General features: G+C 41.3%; 1 protein-coding gene across 1 annotated transcript; it reads left to right on the top strand.

Annotated features, from left to right (window-relative positions):
* The first annotated feature begins 47 nt into the window (after positions 1-47).
* Positions 48-16,840, top strand: FIRRM (FIGNL1 interacting regulator of recombination and mitosis). The gene is made up of 24 exons (XM_058030692.1): positions 48-179; positions 701-740; positions 1,447-1,535; positions 2,778-2,882; positions 3,428-3,565; positions 5,327-5,489; positions 5,797-5,881; positions 6,397-6,535; positions 6,986-7,066; positions 7,400-7,464; positions 8,827-8,975; positions 9,465-9,573; positions 10,076-10,262; positions 10,584-10,666; positions 11,052-11,103; positions 11,372-11,461; positions 12,130-12,315; positions 12,957-13,079; positions 13,959-14,054; positions 14,472-14,585; positions 14,986-15,090; positions 15,339-15,419; positions 16,104-16,217; positions 16,497-16,840. Exons 1-24 carry the CDS (start codon positions 81-83, stop codon positions 16,680-16,682), a joined length of 2,679 nt encoding a protein of 892 aa, XP_057886675.1. The 5' UTR covers positions 48-80; the 3' UTR covers positions 16,683-16,840.
* Positions 16,841-16,869: the final 29 nt, after the last annotated feature.

Genomic DNA, 16,869 nt, shown 5'->3' with positions numbered 1-16,869 from the left:
TCGGGCGGGCGCGGGGCGTTGTGGGAGCGCGGGCGCCGCTCCCGCCGCTGCCCCGCGCTGAGGGGAGCGCGGCCGCCGCCATGTCCCAGGCGGACCCCGAGCAGCTCCTGCGGGAGCTGGACGGCTGGGACTGGGAGCTGTGCCGCCGGGAGCTGCCCGCCGTGCTGCCCCGGCTCCTGATATCCTTGCCAGCAGGGCTCGGGGTGGCTGTGGGAAAGGCACGCGAGTGGTGCTTGTTGGGGGGTGTTTGCTTCCTTCGGAGTTCCACGGTTCGAGAATGTGTGTGAGGGAGAGCGGTGGGACCTTTGTGAGGGGCTGGGTGCCGGGAGTTTTCGCTGGAGACGGGTACAGCCTTTCCCTGGAATAAAAAATTTATAGAGTCTAGAACATCGCGTGTGGTTCATTTGGCACTGTAGGTAATCCCCGACACACCTCTCACCTATCCTCCCAAAAACCAAAGAAACCCAACTCCCTAAAAAAACCCAAACCGAAAAAAAACCCAACAAAACCAATCCCTCAAGACTTACTCTCTAATACATTTTGGAAATACTTTGTTGATCCTGTGGATACTCCGGGCTGTCAGCCTGCGTTAGTTGTGGAGCATCCCCAGCAATTTCAGTAGAAGTCGCTGTGGCTTCTGCAGATGCTTTAAAGTTAGCCTTTATAGCAGAATAAGTTTGATTTTCTTTAACGTTTTTACTCAATGTATGCAGAGTCTGAGGACTGGACTGAGCATATTCGTAAGTAATGGCTAAGAAATGCCTCTTGCTGTGGAGCCCTGTATTGCAATTGCATTAAAATTAAAATCACTGCAGTGCTTAAAATGCTTCTGCTACAAATTTTCGGAGCCTTCAGCAATCCTGCTGGACCTTGTATATTCCACTAACTGCACATTGAATAAGCTTTATAAATGCCCCTATAGAAACTCTCCATCTAAGGCTGCTTTTTCCTTTCTGCTACTTCTGATCTTTAAATACACAAAAAAAGTGTTTCTTATCTAGTGTTTTATTGTCTTTTGGGCTGTTATCTTCCCGGTGACAAAGCTAATAGTTTAAAGAAAATTAGGCTTATTTGTAACTGTTTATGAGTGTTGCTAAAATTGTTACATTGCATATTATGTTGCATTGTAAAACTTGCTACTGTTTGCAGTTTGGAATGTGGCAAATTGTGGATCTGCAGGCTTGCCCGTTGTGCTCAGCCTCCAGCTAAGTTTAGTCAGGTGTGCTGCTTTTTTTGATGGGTTTGTGCATGTTGGAGCTATCACAGTTCCTTGATTTTTCAGGTCATGTATGTGTGTTTTCATGCATTTCAGATAAGGCAAATGTTCTGTTGCCCGTCTCAAAATCAAGTACCTGGTTTTTTTTTGCTTTCTGCAGTTCTTTATTTCCTCTGGTAGGTTGCTGTATATTTCTGAGAGTTACACGTTGTAAATGTTTTTCTTTGCAGGTATTTTGAGGATCCTGACTGAAATGTTTTTGCCACATATCAGCCTTGAAGATGTGGAACAAAGTTTTTTCTCAAAAGTATTACCTAAGGTAGGACAGCTTCAGTTAACTGTGGAATTTTCTGTCAGTCCAGGTTAGAACCTGCTTAGATTGCAATGATTCTTCTTTGGGGTTGCAAAATATCTATGGGATACAAAAATTGAAATTTACTCATTAAGAGTTTTCACAGTGTTGTGTTGAATTGTTTCTGTGATTGTTCTTGTTCTTTACAGTAGGGAGAAAATCAAATATGCAATGTTCTACTTTCTATATTCAGCAATAAACTTGGCTTTTATTTCTTTCTGAAAAAATTGGGCTTTTTGTAAAATGACCAAGGTGGAGAATTTTTAAGTGAGGGAGCTTCTCAGGACAAGTAAACTGAAGAGCTCAACACTCCCATATCACAAATGAATGTTGTGAAATTTGTGAATTAATATAGTGAATAATCTTTTAGACCATACTGACCTCACACACGTTTTCTTTTTTTAATAAATGATGGAGAATTTTGTGCCATAGGTGTGTTAAAATCAGTGCTTGCATTTTAAGTGAAGTAAAGAGGTGCCAAATTACTGATTTAAGTTTCAAGACTCAGCTTGTCCATTTTAAGAAGCCAGTAAAAAGCACTTGATTTTCCTTTCTCATATTTTATCTCAAGTGACAAGTTTTTGAAGATTACAAGAAAATTGTCTCATAATGGGCATATCCTGAAAAAGGATCACTGTTTATCCTGCATGTGCCTCACTGTCTTTGCAGTCTCAAAAGTAACACTCATCCAAAAACCTCAATTAAAGTAGAAATAAATGTTGTCTGTATGTCACAGACATTTTTTTAATGTGTTCAAAATGTTAATAATCATTTTCAACAAGCAAATATTTTTTCTGAGACAAAATGAAAATATTTTTTTAAATGATGTGGTTTTAACTAAGTAAAAATCTTTGGTAGAATAATATATTATATTTAATATACCATATTAAATAATATATAATATTATTTATTATACATTATCTGTATAAATTAAATATATTATTAATGAATAATATATAAGACAGCTAAAATGTCTTCTGTCTATAATATATACATAAAAATGGTTTTTACTTCTTGTTCTATCATGCTTTATGACTGAAATGCTGCAAAGTGTTTTCTGCTGTGAGTTCTCTCTGTGCCTCCATGCCAAGGCAGCAAGCAGGTATACAATGGTGTTATTATTTGTTATTAATTGTTTAATCTTATTATTTATTATTTTGTGTAGCTTTGTAAGTAAAATGTTTCATTTTTTTTGTTGTGTTTTCCCAGACTCTACAGTTCTTTGATAACTTGATGTGTGAATTATGCAGCAAGGCCAAAGGACTGACCAGCCAGAGTACAGAGTTATGCAGCACTGTGAGGAATCTGCTCCAGGCAAGTCCCATCTCATAAGCTGTCAAAATAATGTTTACATCACTCTTTGCTTTTACCTAAACTGCTAAATTACTAATTACTAAAAAGGTTTGAAGATGTTTTTGGTGGTTAAAATGTGATTTGGTCTTTCTTTGTAGCTGAAGTTCAGTTAACATTTTGTGAATGATTTGATTACAGCTAGCATGTGATGCTAATAATAATTTTAAAAAATCATTTCAAATTCTGCTCCAAGTCCCTCCTGCAGATGGAATGTGACTCCCCATATTTAAAGAGTGAACCTGGCACCCGTTTATACAAATGTCACTTCATTCTGAATTTTAAAATTCAGAATAATAGTGAAAGAAACAGGAGTTCTCACGAAGAGTACGGTATGGAGAAAAGGGTACGGAGAAAAGCTCTGGAGCTTCATTCATCTTTAACAAACTTATTTATACAAATAGCATAAATGCTGTTTAAATGCCATAAAGCCCAGGTGTATTTCAGCTGAGAAGAGATGCTTTTGGAGGCGTTGCAGGGGTGTTGATGTTGTTCAGTGTTGATCCCAGACGGTGGTGCAGCTGCTGGAGACGCTGACGGGCTGCGTGCGCTCGCTGTGCTCAGTGCAGGAGCTGTCCCTGCGCAGCATCCGCTCCCTGCCCTCCTCCCTGCTCTGCGTGGTCAAAAGCACCTTCACTCACTGCAAGGTAGGGCTCTGCTGGCTGGCAGCACAGGAATCCTGCTGCTCCTTGGCTTTTGGCAATGTAGGAATGGAAGAATCCATGTCTGGGTGGCTGTTTGGGTCCAGTCCAGCTAGCTATGGACCCCAGCCCACACCATCTTACGTGGACAAAGGGAGAAGACCAGAACCTCTTCTCCACGTGGGGACAAATGTCCTCAGTTTGTTCCCAGGGGAACCACCAGATGGAAAGGACCCACAGGGAAAAAAGAGGCCAGGCCAGCTGCCTCTAAGGGGTTTTAAGGGCTGGGAAAGGGGGCTGGAGGAGAGGGACTACAGCCAATGGGACACAAGTGAGGAGGGGCAATGGGAGGTGTAAATCAGGGAGAGACCACCACACTGATGCTTGGGGGTCCATGGAAGACCATGTGGTGATAGGATACAAACAGCCAGTGCAAACAACTCAGTAACTATTTAGTGCAATACAACAGGGAAACGCTTCAGAAGATGATCTTATTTTGAAATCATGCTGTTGTTGAAGTGTAGTTGTAAGGTGACTCCAGTGTGGGGAATAATGTGCTCTGACTCCATGATTCAGAAGGTTGAACAATTGTTTTATTAAGGTATACTATATTATCCTAATACTATGCTATATTGCATATTAAAGAGATACTATACTAAGGAATATAATTATGATAGTTTTGATATAGTTATCAAAAGAGATGCTAAAGGAAAACCTGTGACTGTCTGAAACAATCAGGACACAGCTTTGACCCAACTGGCCAAGGAATCAAAGCAACCTTCACTAGTGTCCAATTAACAAATCACTTTGGGTAAATAATCTCCATAACACATTCTACATGTGCCAAACAGGAGCAGTGAGTAGAGATAAGAATTGTTTTCTCTTCTTGTCTGAGGTTCTTAATGCCTTTCCCAGGAAAAATCCTGGGAGAATTATATCTCTCTCTGTTCAGAGAATGTGAATACCACATTAAAGTATTATTCTTTTAATTTTAGTTGTTAAGTTGTTTTCAGACTGCACTGAGTGCACAGGTACAGAGATGATTTTTCATCTGTCTGCCCAGCAAATCTGACCTGCTGGTGAGAAGCTCACTCTGGGCTGTTTCCATCCTTTGCATCAGTGCTAACTGAACATTCTGCTCATGAGCAGAGTGCTCTGAGGCATCTGTGCAGTGATGGCTACAGTATTTACAGAGCTACAAATGGAAGTTCCAGAGTGGATTGAAAGCTGAGATTAGCAGGTTTATGTTGGTTACAGTTAGCACTGTGTATCAGTTTCTGATATGGATTGATCTGGATTTTCAGGTGCAACAGTAATTCCCTCCAAGCATTGAAAATAATACAAGATTAGGACACACTAACTTCTGGTTGCCTTTCATTTTAATATTTTTAATACTTCTTTCTTATGGGAACATTTGCATCAGTTTTCCATGTCAGGACTCAAACTCAGGTCTTTATATGGTAATTCTAATATGAAGGTATTGAGAAATCTTTGGAATGCTACTTCCTTTGCTGCTGACATTGTCCTGTTTGGTTCAAAAATATGGAGGCCTGATCCAGCCAGACCTCATTAGTTTCCCACAAGCTGCAGGTGAACATATTTTGTATTGAGTGCTCAAGGGCTGTGTATTGAGTTAAAGTAGGTACATCTGTGCCTTGTTCTTTTTCTCCAGAGAAATGCATGGCAAAGCTCTTGATGCTTTCTGCATGTGAAAAATCAGGCTGTGAGTCCTGAGCTGTTTTACAAACCTCTTCCTCCCCATTTCAGGACAGTGAATCAGTGTACTATGGACACCTGCACTTAATTTCTGACCTCCTCCAATCCATGTTCAAGGAAACTTACTCCCTTCAGAAACAGCTGATGGAACTGGTTGATCTGATTTCCATAGACTCTGCTTCCACTGAAGATGACATCACATATATGGTGTCAGGTATACATGGATTTGATACTTTTTTAGCCTCACTCTGTCCTTTTTTCTTTGGAGAGTATGTTTGAAATTTTAAAACAGGTTCCTGAGTGTTCTCAGTTCTACTGTCAGCTTTTCAGAAAGCAGCATTTTCAACCTGAAATATTTCCATTTTTCTCCTGAAGCTGTAGGAATATTGTGTAGATTTGTAGGACAGGGGCAGCACCTAAACACTGAGCCATTTTCCTAATTCTGGTATTCTCTCAGTATTCTTTTGGGATTGCTGTGAACTCATAAATCTGATTTAACTCTGTTGCTGTTCTTTCCTTAGTAATCCACACTGTGCTGGAGATCTGCTCTGTCATTTCCAATATGGACCATGCTCTTCATGCCAATACATGGAAGTTCATCATCAAGTATGTAGCTAAACTCTTTGAGTTTTATTGTGGTGTAGTTTTAAATAATGAATTAATCAAGTGCTTTGTGCTCAGAGGTTCTAATAAAATTAAAATGAGAGAATTCAATGTAGCTAGTAAGGAAATTTAGCTAGGAGCATTGCCAGTGAAAGTAGGCAGGAATTGGTATGAAAAGTTATAGAAACTTGATTTTCTGGAATTAAATGCACAAGAAAATTTGCAACACTGTTGTCTGGGTGATGACATGAAGAGGTCTGACCTGCAGTTCTGGTGATGTTTTTACCTTGATTTTGCTCTTTCAAACTTCCATCCTGCCTCTGCCCTGGCTTTCAGTCATGGCCATGGAGAGAGAGTTGTTCTCTCTGAGTTTCTGCTTTCAGTGCTCACAGATATTGCACCAATCACTGCTGTATAAAAGGCTAAATTGAGTAATTACTCATTTGGATTTGTTAGAACTCATTGCATGATCACTTCTGACAGTTAAATACCTGTTTATATATATTCCTGTCATTCAGGCAAAGCCTGAAGCATCACTCCCTGCTGCAGTGCCACCTGAAGCACAGTGACATCCTCAGTGGCCTGTGCAAGGACATTCTTCTTTCTTTTGACTCCTGTTTGCAGCTGGCTGAGCAAATGAAGGTGTCAGAAGTACAGGTGAGTTAAAAAGTTCCCAAAGCTGCCAGTGAACTTGAAGAGGAGAAATTCTTTGTGCTGTATTATTGCTTGGAGTAATTTGGTTTGGGTTTTTTTGGATTTTATTTATTTCATGACAGAATACCTTTGAAACCACATGAAAATGAGGCCCACTGCTTTGTGTAGATTGAGGATGTTTTAGTGAGACACTAAATTTTCACCATACTAGGTGAGAATTTTTCTTTATTTCCTAAACTGACAATATCCCAAGGTCAGGCAAATATTGCTCTGAAAGTGCTGAAGCATACACACTCAATATTTTTAAAGTTTTCCCCCCTTAGCTGTAGAGTCTGTGAAGAATGAAATGTGAAATAGGGTTTGAACACTGTTAGCAAGCTTTTATTTTACTCTCTATTAATTACTCTTTTTTTAAATTTAATTTACTCTTTTTTAATTGCTTCTTTTGGGCAGGAGGGCACTGACTTCAGGCTGTTCCAGAGGACAGTGAAACTGTGCAGGTTCTTTGCTAACTCCCTTGTACACTACACCAAGGTAGGTTTTAATACTTCAGTTCTATGTTAGTATTAAATTTAAGCCTCTGGTCTGCAGATGGAATCATTTAGTGCTGTATAATATCTTAATGATTTACAGCTGTCCCATAGGGGCAGTATAATTAACATCCAGGCATAACCTGCTTTAGTTCTTCCACCTGTAAATACTCACAAGCCTGTGCAGGATTTCTGTTGGGATTTCCCAGAAAAATAAACTGGAACAGGTTGTTTCATGCAGTGGGACTGAGGAGTTGGTAGGAGATGTGCAGTAATTAATGTAATTAATAGTGGATTTTATTTTAAAAGTATCACTCAATATTGATGGCTTTTGCAGGAATTTCGTGCCTGCCTCTCTGATTCCTGTTCTCAGTTACATCAGCTCTTTCTTCAGATCTACAGGTATGTGAAGTACAAACAATTGATTATTGATAGTATCTTAATAACATTTCAGTATTACATTCTTAAATTACAAATATTTTGATGTGTAAAAATGCACTTCTCATTCCACAGTTGTTGCCATCTTTTTTCATGTACTGAAAGCTAAAATATTTTTAATAAATTAGGTGGTTTAGTGTTTTATAGTTACCTTAAACCCTATTCTTGATCAATACTGTGCATGTCCCATAATGACAAACAATTAACTTAATAACAATTATTTATGCAACATTTATTAACAAATTATGTGTAGGATATGCAGAAAAAAGCCTCTACAACTAAATGCAGGTGTCAGCAGTGCCTTTTGACAGATTGTTTCTACTTTAAGACAAAGTTTGAAAACATTTGTCCTGGAGAAAGAGGGGATCAGAAATAGTGTCCTGAAATTTTTCATAACTTTACTATTGTGTTAATAATCTTGTGGAATCTCACAGAAGGACTCTGGTTCTCCTGGAAGCAGATACTCTTGTAATGCTGCACTTATAAATGTCTGCAAGAGTTTTATCACTTTTCTTTCAAAAAGTTTGGTTGCTGCAGTGGTTGGGAAGCATAAGAGAACCCAGACTTTATACTAATAATTGTTTATTTTATGAAAGGGCTGATTTCTGCCCTTTGTTGGAATTCAAACCAGGCTCTGTGGTGAGATGTGCACCTGAGTTCAGTGCATGTTCCACTGCAAGATGGGGTGGATATTTTTTTTATGAGTTTCTTCTTCTAAGTTTACCTCCCCTTGGAGGTTTTTCCCAAGTGGAAGGTTGTAAACTTTTATTCACTCAGGGAATAATGAGCAGGATTTTTGAGTAGGAAAGCAGCAGTTTTACAGTTCACTTTATAAGCTGCAAGATTATAAGGTTATTTCATTATCTTTTCCTTTATTCTCATATTGGTAATTTTTTTCTTTTATTGCTCAAGGTGTTTTTTTTTTTCCTCTTCAGAGAAGCTGTGATACCCTTTTAGGGTCATGTGTTAAGTTAGTGCTGTGATATTTATGGCTGTAAAATCATGTATAAAAGTGTTTTCTTGGCTTTTCCCTTTCACTTGACTCTTTGTGATCTGGCATGTTTCTTCTGAGAGATGTTATGTATTTTACACACATTTTTCTGTGAGCTTGTAAGGTTTTCTTTAAATGTTTAGTAAAATATTGGATTGTGATGCTTATTTTAAAGGCTGGATGCAGAGTTATAACTCTTGAGCTATAAAATTCTAAAATGGGGAGCCTTTTCTGTCTTTTATTTCACAGGAACAAGGAAATAATGAATTTGCCTAAAAATGCTACTGAGAATATTTAACTTCTTTTTTTTTTTTTTTTTTCCCATTTCCCCTCAGCAAATTTTCTCCCAGTCTTTATGCTCCAGAGATCCTGGAAGTTCATCAAGATGAAATATCCCAGGTTTTTCTTGTGGCTCTGGACCCTCTCATCACCCAGCTCCTTCCCTTTAGTCCTTTCATGGAACAAGTGTTAAGTGAAAATTTAGGTGGGTTGAAAGTGCAATCCCAGCATTGACATTTTGACTTTCTGGACCATAATATTCTGTACTCACTTGCTTGTTTCTGGTTTTTCTGGAAGTGCTGTGATAGAGCTGATGGCCTGCTAATTTGGGTGGATTTTATAACAGATAATTTATGTTGTGGCTGGATTCATCTTTTCCAAAGTACTCATAGCAACTGCACTGTTAATCTGATTAGCAGAAATCCTGTCAATTCTGTTCTTTTGCAGAATTTCAATCCACATTTGCCACAAACTTTCAAAGATGGATTTTAAGACAGCTTTTTTTCATAAAGTAAATATTTTCTGTGAAAAGCAGCATGCCTGGGAAAATATCAGCTTTTTGTTTCAACAAGCTCTCCTTGATTTCTGCCCTCACCAACACCTCACAATTCTGAGATAGCTCATCAATTTGCCTCTACACTTGCTTACAAGCCAGCTTACACACTTTTCACACTTGAAACCCAAATTTCTACAGGTCTCCCTCCTGAGCAGCAGCTGCCCCAGTGTCTCCTCCTGCTTACCATAATGGACAAGCTGTCCTCTCAGCCAGGAGAAGTGCAAACTCTCTGGAACACAGGCAAAAGGTACAAAAAAGGTTTTTGTTTTAGTTCTATCACCACAGCAGTCAAACAGGCAAACAAAGGGGCTCAGCTGCTGCAGCTTCCTTTGCAACTGAACTTGGAAAATTGTCACTATGGATTTCCATCCTTGTGCCAAGACTAACAGGATCTGATCATTGCCTCAGGAGTGAAGGGTACAGAGACAGAGATGGCTTTGTTTCTTCAGGGAGGGAGTGGTCTTTAATGTACTTGTAGGGTAGGAATAAGGCTCTGAATGTAACTAAGTTAAAGTCTCACACTTTTATGCCTGAACCCTCTAATAATCACTTGAATTGGGAAAAGAGGAAGGCAGTCAGCAGCATGATGTAAAAGCACTGAAGTTATTGTTATCTTTTCTGGCTGAAGACAAAGATTTTGTAATACCAATGTTGCTTGCAGGATTTGGAACTCGATATCTGTAATTAAACTGTTCTCTTTTTCTCTTTTTTGTTTTTTTTTGGTTTTTTTTTTCCTTTCCCCCTTGCAGCCTGTCTTTGTTGTCAGCTCTCTTCCTCAGTTTCCAGCAGTGCTGTGGGGAGCTTTCTCTCCCTGTGTGTTTGCCACAGGTGCTCAGTGCAGGACAGCCAGCAGTTCCCATCAGCCTCTATCACTATGTCTGTGTCCACCTGTGCTCCTTCATTGCTTCCACACTCCCATCACACTTCCCTCAGCTGGTAAGATTGGCTTTTGCTTATCAATTTGCTTATCAAGCTGTTGTGATGCATAGGTGCTGCTTAAAAAGAATGGGTTCTTTCTGATTAAAAGATGCTCAGAGAGAACCATCTCAGAGATGGTTTTGTAGAAATCAGCAGTTGCATGCCTGGAATTCAGTTACACAGCAAATGTCACTTTTGGGAAAAGGGAAAAGAAACTTTATGAGGACCTCACTGGTCTTGCCAATTTTTATTCTCTTTCAGAGTAGGGAATGTTATAAAAGTTTAATGTTTTCTTTTCTGTGGTATTCAGACTGTGGTAATTTTGCTGTTTCTCCTCAGGAGCATGCCCTGCTGGAAGCTGTGCTGGGTTGCAGTATGATCACGTCTCTGCTGGCAATGGACTCCTGGTGCTTCCTTGCCAGGTAACATGCTCCTAGTACAGTCAAGCAGGTTTCCCACAGATCCAGTTCATTCTCTTGTTGTTGTACATAATTTACAGTTTGCTTGAGAGAGATTTTTGTAAGACAGAATTGTCCCAGACTTGGATTATTTTCAGATACAGAACACATTTTGAAAATTAGGACTAGAAATGGCTTAGCCATTTCTATGTTCTTGCAAGCAAGAGGAACACAGCTTCTCTCTTTAATAACTGATTTTTGAAATGGTTGTCTCAATTAAATTGTGTCTCTGCAAATCAAATTTAAATATGTTAGAGGAAATTGCCATTTCTCAGACCAGATTTATGAGATTTAGTCTGCAGAAGAATAGGAAGTACAGATTCACAAGCTGCTGTCTCTCATGTTTCAGGTATGGAACAGCTGAGCTCTGTGCTCACCATGTTAATGTGATTGCCCACTTGGTAAGAACCACAGTTTTAAGTTTCTTGAGTTTCTTGAGTGCTACCAGCAAAGATTCAAATGGAGATTTGAATTCTGCAAACTGGCTTAATAATTAGCAGAAGTAGTACAGTGAAAATACAAACCAATATGCCCTGCTGATTTCATTTCCAGTGTGACTGCTATGATCCCACACAGCAGCTCTCAGAATACCCTGCACAGAATTTGTTTGCTCAGTGGTGATTTTTCCCTCAGTGTAATGAGGTGCATTTCTCTTTTACCCCAATGCAGGTAAAGGCTTGGCCCAGTGACTGCTGCCAGGTGCCTGCCCTGGCTGTGCTGCTGAGGAGAATGCTGTTCCTCATGGCTCCAGAGCATCAGGCAAGTTCAGCACCAGCATCTGCTGCTGTCACTAGAAGAGATTTGAATCAGTGCCCTGTGTTCAAATATTCCCTTTCAGTTCTGGACAAGTGACAAGATGTTGAGTGCTCACTTGCTGCACTTGTTGTTACTTAGTCTAAGTTATTAGGTCACTAAATTATCATTTGTTGTGGGTCCCACTTTGTGCAGGTGTGCTCTTTAAAACAAGAAAAGCACATTGACCTTTCTAAGATTCTTGCTGGGTAGCAAGAAAGTATTTTTTTAACAAAGTATGGAAACAGCCCATCTCCCCAGATTGGCTGAAACTGTGTCCTGTCATTGCATCTGTGACATCTCATGATATCAGGTGTCAGGAGGAGTGTCCTGTCCTGTCAGTGCCTCTCTGTGTACCCTGGAGGGGCTGAAGCCACTTCTACTCACTAGGGCCAATGCTTCAAGCAGCTGAAAGAATCAGTTGCCTAATCATTCTGATGTCTTGTGTGTGACAAGTGGCAGTTTCTAAAAATTTTTCATATTTAAAGATGGATTTTATTGAAATACTTTACACAGTTTTTTTTTTTTTCACATAATTAATCTGAAGCAAACCAGCAGTGCATTCTAGTTTCTCGTCTTTCAGGCTACCAAATTGTTTTCTGGTCCGTTTAGATTCTCTTGCCTTTTGTTTCCAGGTGGAATTTGCTCACGAATTTCCTCCTGAAGAGGTGCCCAACTTGGCTGTGTGGCAGCACGTGTCCCTCAGAGCGCTGAGCCCTGACCTCAGGGCACGAGTGTTGTCCCAGCTGTGCTCGGCAGGGCTCCAGCAGTGCCGGCAGTGGCTGAACGGCGGCCGAGCCTTGGGAGGGCTCCCTCCTGTGGTAAGGAGATTTGCTTCTCTCTGGAAAAACGACTGAACTCTCGTTTTTCAAAGGATTCTCTTGTTATCACCTCAGTTCTCTTATTCAGTCTGCTGCACAGCTTTTTGCCATGCCTAGCTGGCATGTGCACAAGCAAGATCTCTCATTTTAATGTTTTCTTGTAGTATGCAGCACCTTAGGAGCTCTGCTGTGCTAGTGGAGGTTCTGTGATTCTCTGTGTTTGCTCTCTGGCTGAGCAGATCTATTTTTCTTCAGAATTTCTCATTTATGCTGTACCTTAGCATACAATTCCTCTTCAGTTTTAAAACCTGCTGGTTTTATGCAGCATCAAATCTGAAAGATGCTCACTGGTCTCTTTGATGAAGGAACATGAGAAACCAGAGGCTTCCACATGAAATTTCTTCTGCCAGTGCAGCAAATGACCTGCAGTGTGTGTGAAACTCACAGGAGCCATGGATGGTCTCCCAGCTCTGGAATCTGTTGGCTGCTCTCCTGCTGGATTAGCTGTTCTGAACAGCTGAGGCAGCACATTGGGCTTCTTGCCACCTTGTATCACTTTAGATGTTTCATACCAGCCTGGGGTTTTGGGTTGGTTTGCATGAAATGTGTTCTGGTTGGTCTCACACATGTTTTCCTCCTAGAACACTGCCCTTTCTGCCCTGCTGGCTGCCTGCAGTTCTGCTGATGCCACTCTGGAGGCAGAACTTCAGACATCTGTGCTGGGAATGCTCAGTCAGTTCTGGTCTTTTCTCCAGGCTAAGCAGGTAAGAGAGTTTGCTGTTCCAGCAGTAAAAACATGTCATGGTGCTGTTTCCTCAGGTTGTTACTCATTTGTTTGACTTAGATTGGGCTGTTTCAGTAGTGTACCAGTGCTGCTCTCAGCTGGTTTTTCTGTAGGGCAGGATGAGCTCTGGGAAGCTTGAGGTTGAATTTCCTGAATATTACATATTTGGTTCCTTGTTACTCCATCTGTTACTCAGTGTCACATTCAGACTTGCTCAAGGAGAAGCCTGAAATACCTGATTTTGTTTCATACCAGTTACAAATTCAGTGTATTTTAAATATTCATCAGAATGTGACCAAAACTCAGGATGATCTGATGAGATCACAGCCCAGCACATGGAGACACACAGGGACAATCACCCTCCTCCCAAAGTGGTCAAGCAGTGTCCTTGTCACCATGGACATGTTCATGGCTGCAGCTGCATAAAGCAAAGAAAAAAAAGATTGTCAGGGTTTTCATGCTCCAGATTAAAAAAAGGAAGTTTGAGAGAGGGAGTGAAGAGCCAGCAATGTGCCCCTTCAGAGGTCTTTTCAAACCTCAGCCATTCTGTGAAGATATTTGGCAAGTGAAAGTGAAAAGAAACTGTTCAGATAAGCTTTAGGTGCTTATTTTAGTGAGTGGTGCAAGGAGAGGAGGGTTAAGAAATGTTCTTCACAAAAATCAAAGAAAATGGGCTCATAACATATGACCACCTTGAAATACTGATATGATTATTTCAATATTTTCTTTGTTGCTTACAATGCAATGTTTTATATCAGGCTATGAATTTTGGAAAGCTACTGTAATTTGACATTCTCTCCTAAGCAGTTATTCCATGAGCTAAAATGCAATGTTACTCATATCTTGTGCTCTCTTCAAGGTCTCAGATGAGCCATGTCTCCAGAAGACACTGTGTTTATTGCTTCACCTTTTGGAGGTTTTCATCCAAGCATTAGATGCTCAACTGATGACCCAGGTAAAAAAAAATCCTAAAACCCCCAACACCACCTTATGAATAATTCACTACGTGAAAACCAAGTTCTTTGTGATTTGTTGAAATCTCAAATGAGTTATTTCATGCTCGGGCCTTCTCTTAACAAGGAAATAATCTTCCTTGATTACTTTCCTGGCCTTCAAACCGAGCACGTGGCATTTTGGGAATGCTTTTGAGAATCTCTTTCCTGTGTAAGATAATTGAGATCTAAGGAAGTGCTTTAGGGATAATATTCATTTCTTCCTAAAATGCCCCCTGCAGCTTTATCCTGGCCAGTTCTATTGGAGGTGCAGCAATTCCTTCAGGTTTCTGAGCTCCCTGTGTTTGGATTGAAAGATGAGCTGCTCAGTTTCACCTGCAGTCAGTCTGATGGGCTCTGCTGGGGTTTGTGTCCTGCAGGTGTTTGCACTGCAGTCATCCCTGCTCCAGCTGCATCCCCCAGATCATGTCCGTCTGGCCATGCTGGATTTTCTCTCCTCCATGGGAAAGGTGTTTATTCCACAAGAAGCACAGGTAAATGGAATGGTGGCCTTAGTGAAATTGCCTTGTCTTTTGATAAAAAGACTTTTATTTAAATATACAGTTAAGGGATCGAGTTCATTAAATAGATACAGGAATGCCAGGACAGTTGTCTTGGATTAACAGTCTGCAGCAGGTTTATTTTTCATCAAGATGTGCTGAGTGCATGCAAGATGCTTCAAGTGCCAGTCCTTTCTCACTGGTGAGAGGCAACAAGAAGTGAGAATAGAATGTCACCTCCCTCCCAGAGGTTCTTCAGCCAGACAGGGCAGTAGCACTCTCACATTTCCCAAACCTGTCCCTCAGTCTGAGAGCCAGCCTTCAATAACAAATCATGATGGTGAGATATGCTCAGCTGACTCTTGGGAACTGCTGGCTGTTTGTTCTGTTGCAGAGGCAGGTTGTGCCCCAGCTGTCCTGTCTGTTTGCCTCTCTGCTGGCTGACCAGAGCTGGCTGATTCACCAGCACGCACTGGAGGCATTCACACGCTTTGCAGAGGTGAGCAGAGCACAACTCTGGGTGCAGGCATTTGGTTCTGGTAACTTCTCTTGTACACCAATTCTCCTGGCTCAAATCTGGATCTGGGTTACACACTGAAAGTGCTGAGGGCTGGTGCAGGTGGAAGAGATTTCAGGAGCTGGAAGTGAAGAAGGGTTGGGCGCTGGTTGCTGAGATTGCTTACAAAACATCTATTTTGTTCCCTTGTTAGCATGAATGTACTGAACAACCAGTAACATTTTTGACAGGAAACAAGACATGAAGATGTCGTTCCTTGGTGCCTTAATTCTGAAGAAGCCAAGAACAAAGTTGTTAATTTTCTGGCTAAGGTATGTGTATTGTGTAACCATTTGACTGCTATCTTAGTTGATGCTGTACATGTGCTATCAGCAATACACAGCATGGATCTACACTTGCATTATCTGCATGTGCCATTAAGTAACTTTAAAATAAACTGAATGGTTGAACTTCTCTACTTGCTTTCATCAGCAGAATTAGCAACTGCCTTTCCTATGCACACTGGTCCTCCAATACTTTCAAAAAAAAGCAAAGCATTTATCATCCTTAATCAAAAAATACTTACTAAATTGCACTGTTGTTTTTGAAAGAAGTTGCCTAGTAAAAAGACAGGATTTGATAGTTTGATTTCCTTCCCCATTTCTCTTGGATCAGTTTCTGAGATCTAAATGAGCATGTATGAAACATCTCAGTGCCTTTGGCATATTAGGAGAAATCCTCTCAGGGGAGGTGGGTGTTCCTGCAGAACAGTGGCATTGGGAAAGGGGGGACAGCTGCAACTTGAGACAGGGCTCTGCTTGAGCAGCTTTTGGCAAGCAGATAATTTACAGAAGAACTGGCAGTTGTGGATAACCTCAGTCTCTGATCCACAGGAGTGTGTGAGAAATAATATTCTTTGAACTGCACATTAAAACCCCTCCCTCTCACCCTTTTGTTCTGGCCTATAAATTGTGCCTGTGAAGGTTTAGTTACCTCTCCTGGGGCTTTCTCCCCAGACAAGGCAGGTGGAGGAGACAAGAGAAGCTCGAACAGAACGCCTGAAGCAAGAAAGGATTACCTGGAGCGCACAGGGTTTGAAAGTGGATGGAGAATTGGAGTCAGCAGGAGAGGTACGTGTGATTCTGGTAATTTCTGTCACTTCTGGGGCGTCTCTAAAAAGCTGAGCTGCTCTTGCTGCCCTCCATGTTCTAAGAAAAAAGGTGACATGCACTGCTGGCCCTTTGTATGATACTTTAATGGTCTGTAGTGCCTGCCAGGCAGCAAGAACCCTCACAGCACAAGGGACTCTTGCAGCTCTGCTCCACCTAAGGGCTTCCTTGCATTTGGATGAAGACTGATCCCTCAAGCACAGTATTAAATGGATGTTTCATGTTTGCTTAAATCTGCAGCCTGTGGCCAAGAGAGCCTGTCACCCACCCTCTGAGGAGCAGTACAAGGCAGCAGTAGGCACCATGGAGGGAGCAGTGGAGGCTGTGAAGCTGCTGCTGCAGAAAGGGCCCCCCCCAGGCTGGCTTGCAGGGAAGCTGGAGGCTCTGCACGCAGCCATTGCCACCCTCAGGGACAGCGTGAGGTAGGTGCTCCTCAGCCCTTGGGGACAGAGACCCAGCTCAGCTCCCTGGGGCAGGGAGGAGGTGCCTTTGTGCCAGGAGTGCTGCAGAAGAAAAAGCTGTGCCATGGGGCAGTGCTTTGTGTGCCAGGATGGACTGAGGGGGGCAGTGCCAGCCTCTCCTGCAGTGCCAGCCTCTCCCGTGTCCTGCACTA

Source organism: Melospiza georgiana, chromosome 9, assembly GCF_028018845.1.
Source record: "Melospiza georgiana isolate bMelGeo1 chromosome 9, bMelGeo1.pri, whole genome shotgun sequence".
NCBI classification, from domain to species: Eukaryota; Metazoa; Chordata; class Aves; order Passeriformes; family Passerellidae; genus Melospiza; species Melospiza georgiana.
This window is presented reverse-complemented; position numbering and strand designations above follow the sequence as displayed.

Coding starts and splice junctions, on each gene's coding strand:
- FIRRM (XM_058030692.1), top strand. CDS start 81: ATGTCCCAGGCGGACCCCGAGCAGCTCCTGCGGGAGCTGGACGGCTGG. Junction 10,667..11,051: donor TCCTGGTGCTTCCTTGCCAG/GTAACATGCTCC, acceptor CTCATGTTTCAG/GTATGGAACAGCTGAGCTCT. Junction 12,316..12,956: donor TGGGAGGGCTCCCTCCTGTG/GTAAGGAGATTT, acceptor TTTTCCTCCTAG/AACACTGCCCTTTCTGCCCT.